Genomic DNA, 22340 nt, shown 5'->3' on the forward strand with positions numbered 1-22340 from the left:
TATCTGATTCACAGCTTTAAAGGAGCTGTGATAATAAGGACTTTGTAAGGGTAAATATCGCCAGACCAGGGAGGTAGCCAGGCGATGGGCCACTGGAAAGCAATGGTGTTTGACTGGACTGGGCCACAGAGCCAGAGGCCCAGCGGTTCATGATGCTTTGTGGCCTGAAGGTGCCATTATAGTATTTTGGCAAATGCATCCTCTCCATTTTGCCTAATTGGACCTTCTCAGACCCCTGGAATGGCCTAGAAACCAGGGTTAGTGAAAAGGGGCTGAATGGGAAAGAACCCCCAAACGGCCCACTTTCTAATACACAGATATTCTCTAATGACCAAGAACTTGATAATGACAGGGGGAACAGACCACTGAGGACGGAATGACCCACTATAAGTAATAACAGAACCTCTCTAGGTGAATTTAAACAATAGTCATGTTTCTTTCTCTTTCTTCAACAGAAAATATGATGCTGGCATGCTAATCGCGTGAGACAACCCGGGCCACGGACAGCCACAAAGCACAAAACAAACTCAGAGAAGAAACAAGAACGGTGTTTTCCTGGCGTCTACAAGAAGCGCTTTATTTTTCCTCTAGATTTCTTTTCTAAAAAAAAAAAAAAAAAAAAGGCAAAACAAAACAGAAAACCAAAACTGTAACAAACATTTAAAGACACAAGACAGACTTCAGGTGATAACATTTGAGCATGCTCTTTTATTAAGCGTAGGATGGGAGGGATGACAGGACTGGTGAGCAGAAGGCTAAAGCAGGAGCCCTGAGGAGCTGTGAGCCGCCGGGGTACTGCTTGAAACCGTGAATGAAGGGAACGGCTTTTCACCCCACCCCGCAATGATCCTGTAAATTCCTAGGGACACAACGCTTCCTTTCCTGCCTGTCAAGGTATCGGGGGGATGCTTGGCAAAATTCATCTGCTATAATTGCTAAAGAACGTTTTGTATAGTTTGGCAAGGAAGTCGAAGGACTGGTACCTTGTGACTCGTAGCTCTGTCTATGCCAGTGGCACCTCCATCTTCGCTGATGGGAACAAGGCTTGGGGGCCTCTCCCCAGGAGTTGCCAAGCCCACTTGGACTTGGTCGGAAAGAATACAGCAATGATCTCCTGGATCAATGCAGCGGAAGGATAAACACTCACTCTTTCCTGAACAGAGAAAGCTCCCGGCGGCAGTGTGGCTCTGGCTGTGCTGGTGGCTGGTGGGACAGGGGGCCCCAGGCTACTCTAAATAGTGAGAGAGACTTGCTTGTGCTTCTACAATGAGACAGGCCACCATCAGGAAAGAAAAGGGACCCAAGCCTCAGCCAGCCCCAGAAGAGAGATCCTTGACCCCTGGAATTAATTCCCTGCTTCCCACTGGTATTTGACATTTTCCCATCTGCTGTGACTACTCTTATTTCCTTGGCTCTGGCAGATCAGTGTCAGAGGGACACGGAAAGGCCTGGATAATCTGGATAATAAGTTGAGGAGGGGGCAGTGTTGGCAGTGACGTGCGGGCACACAGGATGGGCGTGTGTGCCAATCGTCACCTGAGCTCCCGCTTAGCTGGCCTGGCCTCCGAGTCCCTCCTGGATCAGCCTCTCGCTGAGTGCCCACAGGGCCCGGGCTGTCTCCTCCCTCTGAGCCTCTGCGGAGGGCAGGCAACGGCAGCAGTTGTTGAAATACATCCCTCCCAGGCCCTCTAGTTCGGGGGCAGCAGCACAGTAGACGGTGGTGGCAGCTCCTTGTTGCTGGAAATTAAAAAAAAAAAGACCATGAGCAATTTATTTAAGAAAAGAGGTGATGAGATGACTTTCTTCTGACTGGGAATCAGCAAGCCTCTCCCCGCCCAGTCCACTTGCACCTGGACCTCAGCGTGGCCAAGGGGCCTGAGCTCAGCCCAGGCCTGGAAGATAGGAAGTGAGTAGCCTGGACAGCGAGCTCATGAACCCCTCTAAAGCTGGTGTGACTCTTTGCACCTCATATAGGAAAAGGCTTCAAAAATAAATATGCATATCACTCAAGTCGGACATCTCTCTCCAGCAAAGAGGAAACGAAGGCACCCTTCTGCACACGCAAGAAGACATTTGTCCAGCCCCTTGACATCTCAGTGCATACTGCATTTCGACACCAAGATGTTTCCAGAACCTTCTGTCTGGATGAAACCAACCACTCTAATAATGGTCCATCAGGGAGAAACCCCAGCAGGACCGGTGCCAGCCCACTCCAGAATGCAAGTTGCAATGAGTGCTATGGATCACTTTCCGTTCACCTCTGGAGTAGCGCTGTGGCTAGGGCTGTGTGTGCCAGGGAGGGACCACATCATCCGGGCTGACAGGCTACTGTCAGAGATGCTATAAAGAGGGCAAGAACTCACTTTGCTTTGCAAGCCATAATTAAAAATAATAGGCTGGTGTTCATAGGCAGACACGGTAGGCACGGCTCTAATTTAAAACCAATACAGTTTATCTGGCATCTTATGATTATTTATGTGCATCATAGCCCTGGTTGCATCAACTAATTATAGGCTGATAGAGAGGAGGATTGTGGAAGAGGATGGAGAAAGGTAATGAGGGATAAGGTCACAATTAGAAAAACATTAAGGACATTTGATTGGGGAGGAAATGGGTTTCTGTCCTCACCCAAAGCTTACCCTTTTCCTGCTCCTATAGGGTTTAAATTGTGCCCAAGCAGGATGCGTAATGGAAAACCATGCCGCACAAATGGTTTGGTTTACATTCACTACAACCACTGGGGGTCAAGGTCATTGTGAGGATCAGGGCCTCGATATGTTCTAATTTTAGGGAAGTGCTACAAAACAGACTTGGGTTTTGTTTGTTGTCATATCTAGTTCTTGTGAAAACCCCATAGTCAAATCAGTAAAGGGACATGGGTGTGGGGAGCGAGAGGGGGAGAGACTTGAGTTCTGCTCACAGCTGGCTTCTCGATAGGCCAGGACAAGTCCCATTAGTTCAGAACTTGAATTCCTGACATGATTGAGCTTAACTAAGTCATAATTGATTTGTTACTTCCCCAACCCCCTCACCGTGCCCACTCCCCAAACAGCCAGCTATTTTCTTGGATTCAGCTCTTTCTTTTGAAATTGATTTGGGTGGTGGCTCAGGTCTAATTTATTGCTAATCACACTTTGTTTAGCACCTGGCACATTTCTCTAAAGAATTCGAGAGGCTTATCTGACTCCTTGCACCTCATGTGGGGAGGCAAAGTGCCCCTAAAGATAAATTGAAGAATTGAGATGCTCGCCCCACTAACTCAAGCCAAATATCCTTTTGGCCTCACTTCTTAGCAGAGTTCAGTTGGAGATGGTGTTTTGCATAATTTTCTGGATATCTAGCTAAGATTTCCATTTTACTTCCCAGCTGCAAAAACCACCAGAGAGTGGTCAGGTGATTTACCATCAACTGTAAGGGGTGAGAGAATCTGGCCAGCTCAGCCCCAGATCCAGGCTCTCCACCCCGACGCGGAGCCTTGGAGTATCGGCATGTATAGAGCAGGACAAATGGGCCTTTCAGAGCCACCAGTGGCGAGAAAAGATGAAAGTAGGCCACTGGGGAAAGCACAAAGCAGAATTCTTCCACACCCGGTGTAATATTTTGCCACTGTGACCTTCTAAAATGATACCAGGTTGCACCCTTGCATTGTTGGAATGGTATTTTTGCAAAGAAATTCTGCACTTGCATTGATTCAGAACCATGTTGATGAGGGAGCTGGGGGCATGCATTTTCCCTCCATGGAATCTGACAGCAATCGCAATGACTTCAGTTCATATAAGCCTGTATTTGGCTACCATGCTGAAAGCCAAGCATGTTAGAAAAGCCCAATCTTGCATCAAGAGCTGGCGTTCAGTCTTTTGCCGCCAGGCTTGGGGTGATGCACAATCTTAATTCCATCGCGAGAGGCTCTGTAGAAGAACCCGGGGGCACCTGGAAGCAAAGACCACCTTCTCCACTCGGAGATCAACCCCGCATTGGGCAGCCTGCCTTTCTGGTCCATGCTCAATTCAACTGGTACTCGATTAGCTTTCTTGCCGGACAGCTAAGTAGTAACAGATCTTTCAGTCCCAAGCTCACCACCCTTTTTGCGCTGGGGGAATTCTCTTAGCTGCACCAGGACAGCCTCTGAGTGACATCTTCATACAAGATGTGCCGACAGTTTCATAACAAGTTCTAATGTTTGGCTCATCAGAAGGAGACTGAGCTACGTGAGGGGAATCTCATTAGTAAATAGGCTGGGCTTGCTGATACAAGATCAAACATTTCAAAACTGACACACACACATTTAAAAGAGCACTTTCATCACCATTAAATGGCTTTCATGCCATTTTTTTTTTTTGGGGGGGGGCATCAGTACCTAATTCAGTAACAATGAAAGTCATATAAAGGGAACAATGCTACCAACTCCGTTATAAAACACCTGGAGCCACCATGTCTTGTGAGTTGTTACCACTGTTTACTGACCCATCGTGATAACAGCAACACCTTGACATAAAAGCACTGGCTGGAGCTGTGGGTCCCCCTCAACGATTTGTTAAGAACAATTTCTCAGAAGCCTGCTTATCAGGGAGCTGGGCGTGGCGGCTCCAGTCTCCATCCCCTAGAATTGGCTATGCGTTAGGGTATGGCTGGCACAGGACAGAGTTTCTGGGAAGCCCAGTAGAATCTGTAATCACGCCTGAACGCCACTTCTGATCTGATCAAACGTTTTCGAGCTGCCAGAAGAGAGCTGAGCCATCCATCTCCATACTGTATGTAAAATCACCCAGAAATCTTGTTGGGGATTACGTTAGGAGTATCTTGGTCATAAAGGTTCATCATTCTCCTTCAGAAATCATTTGTCAGATTTGCAGCCCCGTCTCCAACTACAGGGAGGTGGACTTAGAAAGTGGTTGCTGTTTATTTATAGTTGAGGCCCTGAGCCCTAACTTACCCATCCTTCCCAAACCCTTTGTTGGGATGAAAATATTAAGTAGCCGCTTTTCATCAACATTTATTTGATGACTGCTAGCCAGCAATTTGTAGCTGTCAGCGTGGAATCTAAATGAATATTGACTCTTTTAAAGGAAGAGGTACAGAGGTTTCTAATAAACAATACATGGTAAAGGAAAAACCACCCACATATCAATATTTGTAATGCATTGGTTAGTACTCTAACCACCTACATATTGATATTTGTAATGCATTGGTTAGTACTCTAATATAACTCACGTTTTAATAAGGACACATATTACACAGTTACTGTTTAGTTTGAGTTTCTCTACTTTAAAATGCATGCTTATTTAAAAGACAGAGTAATTCCTATCTTAAAGTAGATTAAATTACGAGATGTATAAAAAACAGACACTGTCACAGAATATCTATCTATAGTCAATGATTCTGAAGGTAGTAGATGTTCTAAGATTGCTTTATCACAGACCTACAGATATCACAAGATTGCACAGAAAATGCTGAATGAATCGACTTTGCAAACAGTACAGATGTGTAAGAGAATGTGTCAGGGGACTCAGACTGGGAACCCCACGGGCAGGAAGGAGAGCCCTTTGGGAAGAGGGCAGCAGTCACTGTGCTGAATTTCCGGGACAAAGAGGTGATGTGAAGTGAGCAGGTGCCTCTTCGTATCCTCAAAGCTTTCCCTGTTCCTCATCTGGGGTCTGTTAGGCAAGACATACCCTCCCCAAAGGCAAAACCGGCCACCTCTCCAGTGGCCCGTGAATACGGCAGGATAACCTACCAGAGCTTTGGCGTGAGCACGCGTGTCACCCGTGGAATGACTGTCCCCACAGCCCCTGCCTTTCCCCGCCTCCCAGTAGCACCCGGAGGAGGGTTTCTGCCGTTCGCCTGACAGTGCAGCCCAGGCTTGGAATTCACCTCCATATACATACCTGTTCCCCCAGAACAAGGACAGCTGAAACCTCTGATTTTAAAGCCAAACAAAAGCAAGCTGCTCCAAAAGGTTACGAGTCCCTACTGACCGAGAACAATCTTCTAAGCTGACAATGGTGCCATGAATTGTGTTCATTTTTAGGGCAACGCAGTGCACACTGAAAGGCTCCCGGGCCTCCCAGTTAGCATGACCATGGCCGAGTCGCCCTCTGCCTCCACTGGGATGCTGGTGTCGCTGAATAGACCAAGATCGTGGAGTGCTAACCAACCAGCACGCCAACTTGCCCCAAAGTTATGTGAGAAGAAGAGAGGAAAGCAGTCTACTCGAAGGACTCTGCCCTCCAAATGGTCCTGCTTTTCTAGAGGCTTGTTGCGAATGAGGACCATTCACGAGGTAGCAACGGCCAGCATCTATGGAGAGCTGACGATTCCCCAGGCAGGCACCGGCAGAAAGCTTGTAAGTGCGACACTCACACCCACACAGCCTCAGGAGCGGGGGCGATTGGGTCCCCATGTGTGGAGAAGCCCACTTAGTGTCAGAGGTCCAAAGCAACTCGTCCCAAGTCACTCTGATGACCACACAGTGGACCTTCTCCAGAATTCAGACACGCCGCCATAGAAACCTCCTGCCAAACAGGTGACACAGCTGTTCGCACACTGCCCGACCCTGTTCTGTGTCCCCATGTGGCCGAAGCGTCCTGTCCATGCCCAGCCACAGTGTGACACCCTGGCACGGCCTGGAATTAAGCGTGGGGTTTGCCCTGTGTTCACCTGAGAAATGTTAAAAGGAGATTTTCCCGTTGTTGATTTAGTCCGTGAACTAAACTGAAATTATATCCACTTGGATGAACAGAAGTGAGGATTCGGCAAAACCTCAGAAGATCCAATAGCAAATGACCCTTAACACAAAAGTCACCGGGTCCAACACGCCACCTCCAGGTGCCAGGCTGGCCCAGCTAAGGAACCTTGTCTTGGATGATAGACCTTTTTCAACACCTAAACTGAACCACCTCAAAACCAGAGAAACTGAAGCAAACTCCACCTTATAAACCTGTGAATGTGTAAAGTGAGCGAGGCCTTTTGGAGGGTAATATCTGACACATTAGGTCAGGGTTGCAGGCAAAGTCTGTTCCAACCCCCTTTCTACCCTCCCCCAATTAATTCCTAACAAATTAATTCCTACAAGTTCCCAGCCAGTGACTCCTACAAAGGCTGTAAACAATCAGGCTCAGGTACAGGCAGACGCGTCCTGTGGGCATGGACGCAGAACTGTCCTGTGGCTTTCAGGAGTTTTGCTCACAGCTGTTCTTAGCAGTTATCATAGAAGGGAAATACACTTAACTTCTCAAACTAAAAATGTGGAGACCAGGAAAGCAGGCATCTGTTGTAAACAGTGGGAGCTTTAGAGTCTGAGAAGGTCCTGGAGACGGACTTAGCCTGGCCTAACAGAAGAGGATGTGCACACTGGCACCACGGACTTGGACAGTGTGTTTGGATATTTACCTCTTGCTACAAGGTACCGGTTTCTTTGCTAAAAGCAGGTTCACACCTGTGAAAAAGACTCGGAAGTTCCTGTTCAGATGACTGTCTCTCCCGCTGTGTGCCCAGTGACACCAGGGACAGTCTATGAAAAGGCTTGACAAAGTTGTTTGCTGAGGGAGAGCTAAGCAATGGACTATCCCCAGCCATCCCCAGAGATGCAATTGGTCCACAACCCACGATCGCAAAGGGTATCTTGAGTGAAATGTTTGAAGGGAAACAAAGGTGACACAGCTTTCAAGGGCCTCCATTTGGGGAGAATCTCAGAGGTGACATGGAGCCTTTCTTATTTGCATCCCGAATAGTAAGCCAAACCCCAGTGAGGGTACAAGGACCATTCTTCCTGACAAAAGATGAATTTCTAGCAAGCTCCCTATGGAGTTTCCAGAGACTGACTTCAAGACCAGGACAGAATGACTTGCAAAGTCAGGAGTGTTGTTGTTATTTCTTTGAGAAATATTTGCAGAAAAAAAGCCGAGAGACTAGTAGGTGCTGGATAGAAAGTTGGAAATGATTTTTTTTTTTAAGCTGAAGAATATATTTGTCTTCACTAGCCTTAAGTCTGGGAGAGGAAGTGGTCGTCCATCCGGACCATCCAGGGAGGTCCAAAGCCATGTTTGTTTTGGGAAGGTCGGGCGGGGAGGGATTTCCACTCCAGTGGGATTCAAGGGCAGGGTGACCTGGGTAAGCTTTCAGGACCTGTGTTTTGAATTCCATGAACTGTTCTGAACTTTCTCTTGAAATAAACGAGGCCCTTTTCATACCTCCTCCCTGTCCCAGAGTCCTTGCCATCTATGGTCCAAGGGTTCTGTGAAAGATGGATGTCTGCTCCCAAAAGAATGGAAGTGTGCAATTTAGAATGATTTCATCTCCCTGGGACCTGCTGCTGCTGCTGTGGGACTCTAGCACGCTTCGGTGGGGCGGGAGGTGCCCTCTGAATGAGGGAAGGAAAAAGAGGTGGCCCAAGGGCCAGTCCAGCGGGCGATGTTATTCATGTACATCCCACCTTCATTTGTGTCTGCCAAAGAGGTTCTGGACTGGACTGGCCCGAGAGGTGGTCTCATTACAACTGAGAGATGTTGACTGTCTCTCATTTCTATGACCGAGTTCCCCGGGATTCCCTGCCAGTGCTCTCTGGAACGCCGACATTGTTCAAAGCACAGCTTCTTTTCAATGGGTTTTCTCTCCCTGGGACGGGACACTGCATTGGGGTATCCATTCTTCCATGGGTTGGTTTGCAACAGCTAAGCAGAAGAGCCATAGACACCTGCCACTGAACTATGCACCATCCTTCGACATGGGACAAACCTGACGGCCCCTTCCGGAAACGTTCCCATTGGGCCGCCTCCAAGCTGGTGCCGAAGGAACTCCTGAGTGTTTATAAACGGTAAAAGAAGACTTAGCTTGTGTTCATTTGAAACATTTTACATTCTTCCTCGATGTTTTTAACCTCGGTTATAGCTAGCTCTGTACAATGTAGATAATGGATGCCTCTGTATTTGCCATGTACACTGATAGAAACCTTTGACATGATTGCCAGGCAGAATTAATGGGTTCAGTTCTAATATCAAAGACGGTCTTCAGAGTAGCGGTGAAACAAAAATATCTTCTTCCCCCTGCGCACAGTCACTCCGCCCCGTCGGCCTGACACATGGGCCCCCTGGAAAGCCAAGAGCAGACTGCTCTGTGAGCGGGCAGGACTTCCGGGCAAACCCCAAGCAAGCTGTTTAGAAGTTGAGGCGGACAGTTCATTTACATCTAGGTCACGGCATACCCTACCACACTGACTGAAAAGGCATGGGGCGGGGGGGGGGGGGGGGATAAAACCCACAGGGTGCTCCGATGGGGCCACATCACGGTGAGAAATTAACCCTTAACTCTGTTGTCCAGAAACAAATGAAGAAATAGACTTCGCAGTGATTCAGATCAGAGGCAGGCCCCCAAGTCCAGCCCCACCGCTTCAAGTTGAGCACAACGGCATTAGGTCTGTGCATGCGTTTTCATAGGGAGCTCACACGAACAGATCATTTCTCAGGCGCATTTCTAACGCTGGCCTTGTTAATATTTCATTTAGAACATACTGTGGAGAGGGTCTCATTTATATGACTTCCATAATTAATGGTGATAGCTTAGGCACTGCCTTTACACAGAGAGATCTCGTCACAGTGGTCGATGGGTAATGAGAAACAATAGATATTTCATTCACCAGCAGCTTGTTGCTAGTTAGTAGGAAATGATCGTGTGCTCTGTTGCTTTAATTGCCAGGGTACATAATTCTGCCTGGGTGTTAGTGAACATTTTAAAGCACTTGATGCAAATAGACTAGGAACAAAACAAAACCAAGTTTACCTTGATTACGTAACACCTTAGCATAGAAAGTTACACAGGTATTTTTTTTTTTAATTGCATTCTATCATGCAAATATTACCTAAATATGCATGTACTGACGACTCATCTACTGTATTTTAGGAAATACAATTAGGCCGCCTTTCTCTTCTCCTATGTAGACTGTAAATAACTGTAGATCTTTCTCTTGTTTCCCTATGTAAATAGATGTAAATACTAACAAGCCATGCATGCTGATATCCTAGGCGATTTCAGGTAATTTTATAATCTGCAGGCATGTACTTGAACTGGTTTGTTAAATGAAAAAGAACACAAAACCTCGCAAACTCTTTAAAGCTGAATAGAAATTAAAGGTTTCTTCCTAGACTGTGGTGGCTTCTTTTGTTTGCCGTCTCGTCCCTGAACCGAGTTCCCACTCAGCTTCTCTGGCCTTCTCCCAGAGACAACCTGGGCGGGCTGGGGGCCCGGGACAATGGCTGGACCATGTGCCTTGGGTCTTTACACACTTTCCTTGAGTTTTCTAAAGAATCTCTAGAATCCTAAGATAGGCATTTTTGGATTTTTCTAGCTAAAGGATTTGGAGTAGAAAGCATTCGTGTTCATCGTTCCCATAAGTGCCTTACGTCCCCCAAACCCTTGAAAGAACCCTGTCCTTCCTGTTGCAAAGATGCACAGATGAGTCACAGCAAGATTGGTATTTGCCCAATGTGACAAAACGATTAAATGCCTCCAAAACCCCCATTGGTACCAAGGCTCAGTGAACTTTTTCTGCAAAGGGTCAGAGCGGAAATATTTAAGGCTCTGCAGGTCGTACAGTCTCTGTCACAACTGCTCAAATTCGCCACTGTGGTGAAAACAGCCACAGCATCAATATGCAAATGAACATGGTTCCAATAAAACTTTATTTACAAAGTGGGCCGTGGGCCAGATTGAGCCTACAGGCCTCAGTTTGCCAACCTCTGCTCCACACCCTGGGAAAACTCAGCGCTCTTCAGCAGACCGTTAACACTTCCCTTTTGAGCGTGTGTTTGATGGACTGCGGGAATCATGCGATCAATTGAAAATTCCCCACCACTTCCCTGCAGGTAGCTACACTATTTGCAGAAGTCATAAAATAAGGAGGTGAGCAAAAATGAAGTCCCTTGAGCTTATAAATCAAGCTGTCTTCCTCAGACAAATCTCATTGCCAGGTTTCAATTTAGTTATCTTTTGTTTTCATAAATGGAGATGGAGAAAAAAGTATGAAAGACTAAGGTAAAAAAAAAAAAGAGAAAGAAATCGAGCAACACTCAGGCTTCAGTGAGGGGAAGGAGCTATTACCTCAGGTCTCTATGGAAACCAAGCGGCACACCACCTTTTTAATGGGTGGAAAACAACGTTTGCGTTTGAAGATGTTTTTCCTAAGTATGATGCTTCCGTGTAAATGCATTAATTGACAGTTTCCTTCAGGACTTTTTTATTGAAGTTTCCAAACTTAATTTGATGGCACAAGGAACTCTCTGAGCCCTTGAAGAATGCTGCAAAGTTAGGGCCTTAGAAAAATGAGCCGGCTCTGCCTCTGTGTGCACATCCAAGCCCATTCTCCCGCAAAGCCAGCGAAGAGCCAGCCTCACTCCCTGTAGTTTTCCATTTAAAAAGCCCTCGGCATTCACTGTGGGATCGGAGAGACACCTTCTGACCCCTATTGAACAAGAATCAATATCACCTCTCAGTCCTGGAGGGAACTGAGGAGAAGGAGTGGGAAGAGGAGAGAGCTGCGGGCTTTGCAGATGGGGCGGCCGTGTGGGATGGTGGAAAAAGCCAGGGAGCTGAAGCTAGAGATACCTGAACTTGAATCCTGACTTTGACACACAGCAGCTCTGTGACCAGCCACGGAGCCTGTTTCCTCATCAATGAAATGGGCGTAACAGCCCATTCACGGGGCTTTGGGCAGGATCAGTGCTAACATTTTTGGTCATTTCCTGAGGACACAGATACTGGTTCAAAGGTAGCTACAATTTTGGTTATTAAAAGTTAAAGAAGGAAGCACACAGATCAAAATCTCTCTCCTTTCCTTCATGCCAGAGACTTAACAGTAAAGGGGATGGGGGTAGATTGCTGCTTTCTAGGCAAGAAATTCAAGCGACAGTTACCTCTCCCACCAAGTCTTGCCCAGCATCTCTGGGTGCCATGCTGGGCATGAATGACCTGCTTCCAATCTCTTGTCAGACATTCTCCTGCTAGCTGGCCCGCCCTTCCCCCTGTGCTTCAAGCTTGAAGCCTGCATGTCATCTACCTTTTGGCCTCCGCTCTAGAGCAGCGGTTCTCAACCTGTGGGTCGCGACCCCTTTGGGGGTCGAACGACCCTTTCACAGGGGTCGCCTAAGGCCATCGGAAAACACATAATTACATATTGTTTTTGTGATTAATCACTATGTTTTAATTATGTTCAATTTGTAACAATGAAATTGGGGGTCACCACAACATGAGGAGCTGTATTAAAGGGTCGCGGCATTAGGAAGGTTGAGAACCACTGCTCTAGAGCCTCACCTTTAGCCGGATCACTCAGCCCAGGAACAGTCTTATGGCAGTCACTTCTCAGCTCTTTAAGATCTCCCTTCCAAACCCATCCTGAGTCCTCACATCTCGGCCAGGGAGAGAGTAAGACATCACAGCTGCCTTAGAAAGTCTGTCCAGTGCTACAGGGATAGCCAACAAAAAAACGAGTAATGAGACTGGGGATGGCCTGTTATGTGCCCTGTTATGTGCCAAGGACCTATTACTCAGAAGGAGGCTGAAGGAGGCAAAGTAACTCACGGCCACATAGGTCCCTGGGACGTGTTGGAGCTAAGACCCAAAACGAGTCTGTTTCAGTTCAAAGGCCATGTTCTTGGTCATGGGTAATGCTCTCTGAGCCCACACCCTGGTCCCTCTGGCATCCTGAACTTACGCATAAATGAGGAAATCTAGCCCCATGAGGCTGTGTAAGTTCATACTCTTTCTCTGGGTGATTTGATCCTCCTGCTGGCCACGCCCCTGCTCACACAGCCTCAGGGGCCTTCCTCCTCCTCTCCAAGCCCACTCCTCAGCCCTCAGACCCTCCCCCAGGGTGCCGCTTCTGCCTGCATGTGATTTGGAGAACACCTCAGGAGGGGCCTGAGAGCCACCCCTGCCCTGCCGCGTTCCGCTTCTGCTTCCCATGCAGGGAGGCTGGCAGGGTACGTTCACGGCTGGGCATTCCGGGCCCATCTGGCTGCACCCCCAGGGCGGCTCCTGTGGGGCCAACTGCAGTTGGAACTCTCCTGCCCTCACAGTGCAGGGAAGTGCTGAGCTCAGGACATCGGGGTTCCCCAGGAACACCTGACTCTGCCCTTTTTTGCCCCTTCTGGCTGCCACACCTGGTAGGACTCATCCTCTCACAGTCGCTGGCTTGTAAAAAGGCAAACAAATACGCTCGTAGCTCCCAGGCAAGATGTCAGGGAGGATACAAGCTTGCTGTGTAGCTGGCCCTTAGGTAGTCAAGGTGGTGGAAGATCTGTCCTCTATGCCTGTGCCCTCTGGGTCCCTCATTGCATGACGTCACAAGGCAGCCCCCTTAAGGTAGGATTCCCACGTGGGGCCTGGATACCTTCCGTGGTACACTCCAGGCGCCAAGCCCCGAAATGTTTCTTGAATTCCTTCAATAGCCCTGTGTAGATATCATTATCCCCATTTTACTTACAGGGAAACTGAGGCTCACACAAGTGAAATGACTTAGTAACGAATAATTCTTGTTTGTTGAGTTCTGATTATGTGGCACCTGTCTATTGCAGGCTAAGGGACTGATGTGCCTTTACAGCTACCGGCGAGGGTCACCCTGTACCAGACCCTTTCTGAGGCCCTGGACATCCACTATCCCCAGTTATGGGCAGGAGCTAAAGCCCAGAGAGGCAGAGGTCAAAGAGCAAGTGGCCGCGTTACGAGCTGAACCCCATCCCTCGGGCTGCAGACCCCCACTCTTAGCAATGGCTCCAGGATCCACGGGAAGGTGTTCACTGTCCGAGTCAAGTGGGAGCACTGCACTCCCACAGGCCAAGGTTTTGCACTGTCGTCACAGTGGATCTTTGAGCAGCAATAAGGAGCTAACCTTTTCGAGCATCCCGGGCTGACACTCAATGTTCTGTGGGTCCGCTCTCGCTCTCATGTATGCTGCTCCCCATTTGACAGATACGGAATCCGAGGTTCAGAAAGGTGAGGCATTGCCAGGGCACACAGCTAGCGGGTGGGGGAGCTGGAATCTGAACCTGGGCTGTCCGTGCCCTGAACCCCTTTGCTGGGTGGCATCTTGAGCCACAGAAGTCACTTCCCCAGTGGCAGGATGAGCATCTCCAGTTAGATGCTCTGCAGGGCGCTAGGCTCTCAGGTGTGATGCTAACACTGAGGTGGGAGCCAGGATTCCACTGCCCATGAGAAAATCGTAAGGGAGTGAGTCCACTGGTTACCTCGAGTCTATGATCAGAGGATGGGGTGAGTCCCAGGAAGGAGCAATCTCTTATTAAAAGGACAACCTCTCTTATTAAAAGGACGACCTTTTAATAAGAAAAAAAGAGGAGGAGTTAATGGTCCTTTCTTGTTTTTAACACTTGCTCTTCTCTAAGGCTGTTTCTTATTCCCTAGATTTTGGTAAAGAACCAATTGATTTAAACCGTTTTACATGAGGGCAGATCCGTAATTGCCCCAGATTTCAGTATCACTTAACCCTTCCCTCGAGGCTGAGAAGCACAACTTCCTGGTAATTGGAAAGCCAGAGCTTCAGATTCATGACCACAGTATCTCCAGGGCCCATGTATCAACCACTTCCCATCATCATGGTGAGACGTACCCCGCCCACTGTCTATAGAGTGTTCATGTTTACATCATAATGAGTAGGAAGTATTGGGAAACACACACACACATACACAAATGAACAGCCAACCTATAGGTTATGTCTGGTATTATGAAATTGCCTTGCTAAACCAATACAAAATCTCAGCTTACCACCACAACCACCCCTTTGTGGGGATGAGCAGTATAATAGGCTAATTAAAATCAACTTTTCCTGGAGTTGCTTTGCCTTGCTTAAATGACACATCATTGAAAAACAGGGTTCATGACAGCGGCATATTGGTAAATATTTAACAGCTGGCTCACTGGCGCATGGAGAGGAGGGGGAGCCTTGATGTGTAGTGTCTGCCAAATCCTGTGGTGTAAATACTCTCAACATGACCAGCAGAATGCAGAGCTGGGAAGAGATCCACACAATCAGCTCTTGAAAGCTGGTGTGATTCTGCTCCAGAACTCAATTAGCTGATGGCCTACGGAATACAGCAGCAGGACTTGTTTGAGGAAGATCATGAGACATGACAAACACAGGTCAGGAACTCAGGGTCATAATACCATTGAGACAACGTGAGAAAGTAAGAACCCAAACCAGTATGGGCAGCTGGGGGCCAGAGTGACATAGACTTATGACTTTCAGATATTATTCATGTTGGTTCCCTTAACCTAAAAGCTGATTCCACTCAGGTGGCTCCCCTGGCCCTATGTAACCATAGTTACCAACATGTATTTAGTAATGAGTCCTTAATATCATTCTAGAAACTCTGCAACATCATCTTATTTACTATTGCAATAATTCTGCAAGGCAGACAACACGCCATGGTAGAGATGAGGAGGCTGAGGTTCAAGGAGTTGGAACCTGCTCAAGGTGACACAGAGCCCTTGCGATGCAGCGCCAGGGTCCACGCCCGGTCTGCCCGGTGCCAGGCCTCACCATTTCCCCGGCTCTCTAGGAGTTCAGCATCCTTGAAAACACCACGGGTTTTGTTTTTTTTTTCACCTTAGATCAGTGGTTCTCAACCTTGGCTGCACATTAGAATCACCTGGGAATCTTTTTAAAATCCTGATTTCTGGGCCTCATCCTCGAGCCCAGAAATCAGGATTTTAAAAAGATTCCCAGGTGATTCTAATGTGCAGCCAAGGTTGAGAACCACTGCCTTAGATCCTTTGTACCGCAAGTGAAATGCATATATGGTAACAAAGACAATATATGTCTCCTCCACCCAAATGCTTCCCATTGAGGGATACAGAATCAGAGATCCTGTGGGATTGTGGGTGAGAACAGAGGGTATGGAAGGAGGGAAGGAGGCTGGGTAGGTAGGGTACCAGGGAGAAGAGAGGACAGGGCCACCCATGGGCCTGGAAATCTCAGGACGCCGAACTACTATTTTTCAGGTCTTGATGGAAGCTGGGCACGTATACCCTCAGAATTTACTCCATTTGCCCAACATCGCAAGCCTGGTGAGCAGAGATAACCCTCTGGGTATCCCAGACCTATAGTAAGGGCACCTGTTCTTAAGCCAAAGGCCCCTCAGGTGGCCTGTCCACCCACAGGAGGAGGGAAGAGGATGCTGTCTGCTCACGCTGCACTTCTGTAACCAGCAAAGGCGCCAAACCTCCAAGCTGCCTTTGGTTTTGTTACTTCCTCAAATGAAAGCACAAACAGGTTCCCACCGATCACACTGCATGAGAAGAGTCCGCCCTAGAACCCAGTGATTCTGGTGTCCCCGCTTCTAAAGAGAGTATTTTAAGCAAAGATATCTTTGCCATCTGAGTTCACCAGATATTCCCCAGATGCGAGAAACAGCACTTTCAAATAAGAAAGACAAACCAATGATGTAGGAAAGCCAAAAAAGTGGGATTTTCTTTCTCTCCCCGACATAATCCCTGCCACAGGAACATCTAGATTCTAGAACGTCAAGTGCAGCCCGTCAGCTGATTTTACTCTGGGAATCCGTGTACTACCGCCTGGATTGTTCCCCCAAACAGCCCTCTCCAACCTGACGTCACCATTATACTGCTCATTGCTGGCCCTGTGGCTAGGGGCAAGTTCCTAGCCTGGGCCGGATGGCCTGCCTTTCCAGCCCCCTCCTCTCCCTGCCCTCCATCCCTGCACCCTGCCGGGCTGCTGTTTGCTGAGGGCCGAGTCCTTCCTCGGGAGCTGCCCTCCGCCCAAAGGAGCCGCCTTGCCCACGGACACCCTGCCAGAAGGCAGCCCACACAGCGCCTGCCTGACCTCTTTGGAGGACATCTCCGAGGGTCACCCTGGCTTCAGTCTCTTTGGGACTGAAGTGCCTGCTGCTCCCACTCCACAGCTCAGCCCTCCTGCCTACCCCCCTCCTGCCTGTCCCCTCCTGCCTGCCCCCCTCCTGCCTGTCCCCTCCTGCCTGTCCCCTCCTGCCTGCCCCCCTCCTGCCTGTCCCCTCCTGCCTGCCCCCTCCTGCCTGCCCTCCTCCTGCCTGTCCCCCTCCTGCCTGCCCCCCTCCTGCCTGCCCCCCTCCTGCCTGCCCCCCTCCTGCCTGTCTCCCTCCTGCCTGCCCCCCTCCTGCCTGCCCCCCTCCTGCCTGTCCCCCTCCTGCTGCCCCCCTCCTGCCTGCCTCACTGCCTCACAGGCTGGGGTCCCCAGAACACTCCCCAGGAACCCGTGTGCCCACTAGGCCACAGAGCCTGCAGCGGGGACACCAGACCTACTGCTAGTCGCTGGGTGACTTTGAGAAATGCACTTAACCACTCTGAGCCAGTGTCCTCGCTGCAAGCTTGAGGTAGCGGAGCAGGGAGGGGATTTGGAGAGCTCACTCAGACCAAGTACATCAGGCGCTGGCACCCAGCCCGAGGCGCTCAGTAGGCAGCAGTGGTGGAGGCGGCAACAGGAGCAGTGCAGGCTCTGGGCGCTTGCCGCTCTCTGCCTGCCGCACCCTCTCTCAGCCTCCAGCTGGGGGATGGCATGCCCTCCCCTCCCCCGAAAAAGCACAGACTCTGGGAGGGCTTCTGGTTAGACATGTGGATTCAATTCAGGCATTTCTTGTCTACACTCCCTCCAGAAAGGCTATTAAAGAAAGTGTCGTAAAGAGCAAAACTCAGTGACGGAGGACGGCAGCAGGAGTGTAGGCGCTGGGAAGCGGAGGCAGAGGGGAGCGCTCTGACTCAGCAGAGCGGGGCCTGCACTGCGCCCACTCCCCCAGCAGAACGCAGGACCCCGAAGGAGGTGACCAAGGTTGGGACCAAAAGAGGAGAATCACCAAGGCTCGGAGACACTGCATGCGAGGTCTGAGCAGGGTTCTCACATGGGGCAGCTATTCGTTAAACAGCTTCTGTCATTGCCAAGTTCAGATGTCAACTCCCCCGTGAGTTTATGAGAGAAACCTCTCCTCACATCACTGCCCGTCCTGAATCCGGTGTGTAGTTGGGTGTGTGCTCTTAGGCTAGGACCCCTCTGAGAGGGGCCGCTGGCACCCAGCCAGTGCCTGGCACACGGTAGGTAGCTAGTGACTGTTTCTAAAGAGATGAATGAATGCGTGATCGAATATCCTAGCAGAACAAAGAAAAATGTATCCATCAAACTCAGTGCTGCATAAACAAAATGACTGGTCAAGTGATTTTCTTTCCAAATTATTATTGGTGTGGTTTTGACACAGTTGTTTTCAGCAAGCTATGACTCATATTGGAGCTACATTTATATTATGCCTATTATATGCCAGATACTGATCTAAGCTTCATATCTTCCTCTCTCTCTCTCCTCACACACACACAGAGTCCTCACAACAGCCCCGTGAGATAGATTTGCTATTAGTCTCCTCTGTTTACAGAAAACCGAGACAGAGAAAGACTAAGGAACTTGCTGAAGTCTACACAATTAGTAAGTGGCAGAGCTGGATTCGAACTCATGCCCTGAGACTCCAAAGGCCATGCTTAGCACAGAAGGCGAGGAGCTGAAGTCCTGGGGAGCTTTCTCTTGTCCCTGAACTTGCTTTCTGCGAGGCTCCTAATCCTTGGCGGTAGCTGTTGCTACAGACACTTTGGGGTGAAGGGAAAACGGGCTCAGGGAGGCCACCCAGACTGCGAATCCAGGAGAGGAGACGCAATCTCGAAGAAGGCCTGGGCATTCTGACCTCTCCTCCTACCCCTGGAGAGCCAGTGTGTGGGAGCACTGCCCCTCTACAAGCAGAGGGTGAGGCCTGATGAAACCCTCAGAGCCAAGTCCTGGAGGAGTGGGCTGTTTCAGGAAAGAACTGACCAGAGCCGCATCCACAGGGGTTTTGTGGCGCGGGGGGCGGGGGTGGGGGGGGGGGGGATGAAGCAGGGCCAGGTGAGTTTTACCAGGATTTATGAGGTAAAGCATACTCTTGACCCCCTGATTCAGCTGCCCCCAAATTCCACCCCTTTGAGAGGTCAGGCTTTGCAATCTTCTGGGTATCCCGTCTTTGCTCAAAGAGGAGACTTGCCTTCTTTTCTTACCTATCAGTGGGGTCCCACCTGGGCTGCTAGCTGGCTGAGCGACTATAATACCGAAAGGGGTGGGAGTCTACCTGCAATATTCTGAAAAGCCGAATGAAAAGCTTGCCTTGGCTACAGAGACCACACCGGCTGTTACTTATTACATCTAGTTTGTTGGCTAATCACCTCTCATATCTGAGCCCCACTGAGGTAGGAAACAGAGGGGGTCTCTGTAAAGACGAGGCCCACCACTAAAGCTCTTTTTTTTTTCCATCGGGCCTCTTCTTCAGTCGAGTTTCAGCGAGACAGAACGAGGAAGAACGGCGGCGGCTAGGTCTCCTGGCCCCGGGCATGCACAGCTCTGAGAGGCTGGGAGCTCCCGTTACACAGCACACAGCGCTGCGTTCTCACAACAGCCCTCTGGGGCACTTATCTTACCCTCATCTTCCCCGGCCCCCGTAGGACCTGAGGATGCAGAAACGGGAGCATGAACTTTGTTCTGTCCCATTCCAGAGCCGGTGCTTTTTACTGTGCCTTGTACGATTCCAGAAGAAAAAGAACACTCTAGGGCAGTGGTTCTCAACCTTGGCTGCACATTAGAACCACCTGGGAATCTTTTTAAAATCCTGATTTCTGGGCCTCATCCTCCGGAAATTCTGTTCCTTTGTTACTAATGTTGTGGCCCCACCCCATAACAAAGAAACCAGGGACAGCTGAAAACCGGCAACTCTTTGATGATTCAAACCATGGAGACCAACTTTAGTCAACTCTTCAGGGGCCAAAGTGAAGTAGCAGAAAGGTGTGTGTGTTGGGGGTGGGGTGTTAAGGAGTAAAAGGGGACCTTCTCCTAATTCTCCTTCCCCAGCACTGGTGACAGTAGTGGCTGGTCCTCCACCTCAGCCCTGCTGCCACATGAGGAAATTGGAGCTCAGAGAGGTTAAGCAACTTGCCCACAGACACACAGCCAGTAAGTAGCCGAGTTGGGATTCAAATGTGAAAAGGGATAGGTGGGCTCTGGAGCCCATGTTCTTCTCACTATTTTGTCTCTAACAGTGAGAATAAGCCAAGAGGGTGGGCCCCGCGTAGGAAACAGAAAATGGAGGCAGAAAAATAAGTAAATGAAACCAATGCGAGAAAAAGGCTGCCCTCCTAAACATGGTGCCATGATGATCAGCTCTGGTGTTGCTTCTGAGTCACCTTGCTACCTCCAGAGAAATCTTTCCACACTGAACCTTGCCCTGGTCAATAGAGACCTCACCAGGTCCGACCCCACATCTCTTTCAACGGTCAAATCACCACTTGCACTTTACAGATGAGGCCAAAATATCCAACAGGCAATAAGCTGCTTGGAAAAGATTGTATTCACACACATCTCCCCAGCATTTAGCACTGGGCCTGACAGTGACCATGTGATTGATGAATGAATGAATGAATAACTGAATGAGGAACCAAATGTTGTTTGACGCACTTTTTTGCCCCTTTTCACACCAAAGGGAGGCATATTGTGGCAATGACTCACCGGTGGTTACCCAGGCTTTAAAAATACACGCATCCCTTATTAGAACTGGCAGGAGCATCCTCTGTCCTGAGAGCAGAGCGCCCTGCCCACCTAATATTACATGAGGTGTTAACTACATTATCTGGAAATACCCTGTGACTAATTCCCCAGCCCTTATCTGCAGGAGAAGAAAATTGTCTCTAGCACGAATGCCCCAGATTCCTGGTCAGTTTATGTAAGGAGTTTCAAGTGATTGCGGTATTTTAAGCCATTTTTAGCTTAAATCACCTGATGTGTGGTGAGTGCAGGAAACCTGATCTCTTGCTCCCTTTCACTCCCTGTTTTTCCACTAATTTTGTTTAAACTACTTACTGCACCCTAAGTACCTATCCAGTGATGAGCAGGCCTATCAGGACACATCCCCTCGGCTGGTTTTTTTAAAGGGGGATGATTTATTTAGTGGATTTTCCAGCATCATCTCCCTCCACTCCAAGGTCCATTACATTCTGGGTGACCCACACCCACCCAGGGGGAGGGAGGGCCTTTACTCCCATCACGGCCTATCCTATCCGGTGGCTTTGTAGATTGACAGCTCTTCTCCCCAGTCCGCATAGGATTTCATAGACACCGTCTCCAAATTATGTCTCAAGTGATCCTCAGAGATTGAGCAGAAAATGAACTTCCACCACCTTTGTCCAACAAGAGGTGAAAACTGGGCTTTTATAAAGTAGCTGGGGGGCCAGGGGCCTTTCCTTTGCAGTTATAGTTACTTTTAATGTGAATAACACACACACACACACACACACAGAAGAACCAAGATGGCAGAGTAGGTAAATGCCAGTACGCGCCGCTTCCCACAACCACCTCAAAATTACAACTAAAATACAGAACAACCATCATTCAGAACCTCCCGAGAGCCGGCTGAACAAGCCCTGCAAACAGAGAAGAGGAAAGCGCACAGACACTGGAAGGAGGGCGGAGGCGCAGAACCCGCTGGTCAGGCACCCACGTGCGGCTTTTATAATTGGGAGGAAGATAGTCTCTGCAGAGTCCCCCTCCTGCCCCCCTCCCACCTCACCGGCCCCTGTGAGGAGCAAGGGGTCCCAACCCCCCCCAGCAGGATTGTGGTTGAGGAACACGAAAGCTGCTGGAGACCCAGGCGGGCGCACAAACTTACTTGGGCTCCATGTCTCTGAGCTCCAGCGCCTGGTGGCTTTGCGGGAGCCAGACCACACAGGGAGGAACTGGACTGTCTGGCACTGGAACAGAAACTCGGGGCAGCTTTCCTCCAGACCAGGGTGCTCGCAGGGGTCATTGTTGCTGTGCTGGGACCTCTCCTGTCGCAGAGCTGACTGGCAGCCATAGCTGAGTCTCTAACAGCATGGCTCACACTGTTTGCTCCACCATGTTGATTCCCTGAGACCCCGCCCCATCCAATTTAGAGCCCCACCCTAGCTGTTGGCAGCAGCTTTTCCATATTATTGGCCTGTCCTGGCTCAGCTTCAGACTTTGCTAAAAGGTCTCAAACAAGATACAGCTGGTGTCAGTGTGCCCCAAACCTATCAATAAAAGGCCCCAGACCCAGCACAAGCACCAGCCTGCCTTGCCTCACAGCTGGGCCTTGCCTGGGCATTTCTTAGCCCAATACAAATAACAGATCTCTCTGTAACTCCTCCCAGGTGGTCCCAGGCAGTGGCTGACTTTGCACCTTCCTAGATGCCCTAGGGCAGCCGTGGGCAAACTACAGCCCGCAGGCCGGATCCGGCCCATTTGAAATGAATAAAACTAAAAAAAAAAAAAA

General features: G+C 49.3%; 1 protein-coding gene across 1 annotated transcript in view; it reads right to left on the minus strand.

Moving 5' to 3' along the window:
- Positions 1-685: 685 nt before the first annotated feature.
- The window catches only part of WWOX (WW domain containing oxidoreductase), a 930714-nt gene continuing 909059 nt past the window's right edge, over positions 686-22340 (minus strand). The window contains exon 9 of the mRNA XM_036345466.1: positions 686-1737. Coding sequence (XP_036201359.1) covers positions 1549-1737 — 189 coding nt within the window. The 3' untranslated portion in view covers positions 686-1548. The remainder of the gene's footprint in view (positions 1738-22340) is intronic.

The sequence above is a fragment of the Myotis myotis genome, unplaced genomic scaffold (assembly GCF_014108235.1).
Source record: "Myotis myotis isolate mMyoMyo1 unplaced genomic scaffold, mMyoMyo1.p scaffold_m19_p_19, whole genome shotgun sequence".
Classification (NCBI taxonomy): Eukaryota; Metazoa; Chordata; class Mammalia; order Chiroptera; family Vespertilionidae; genus Myotis; species Myotis myotis.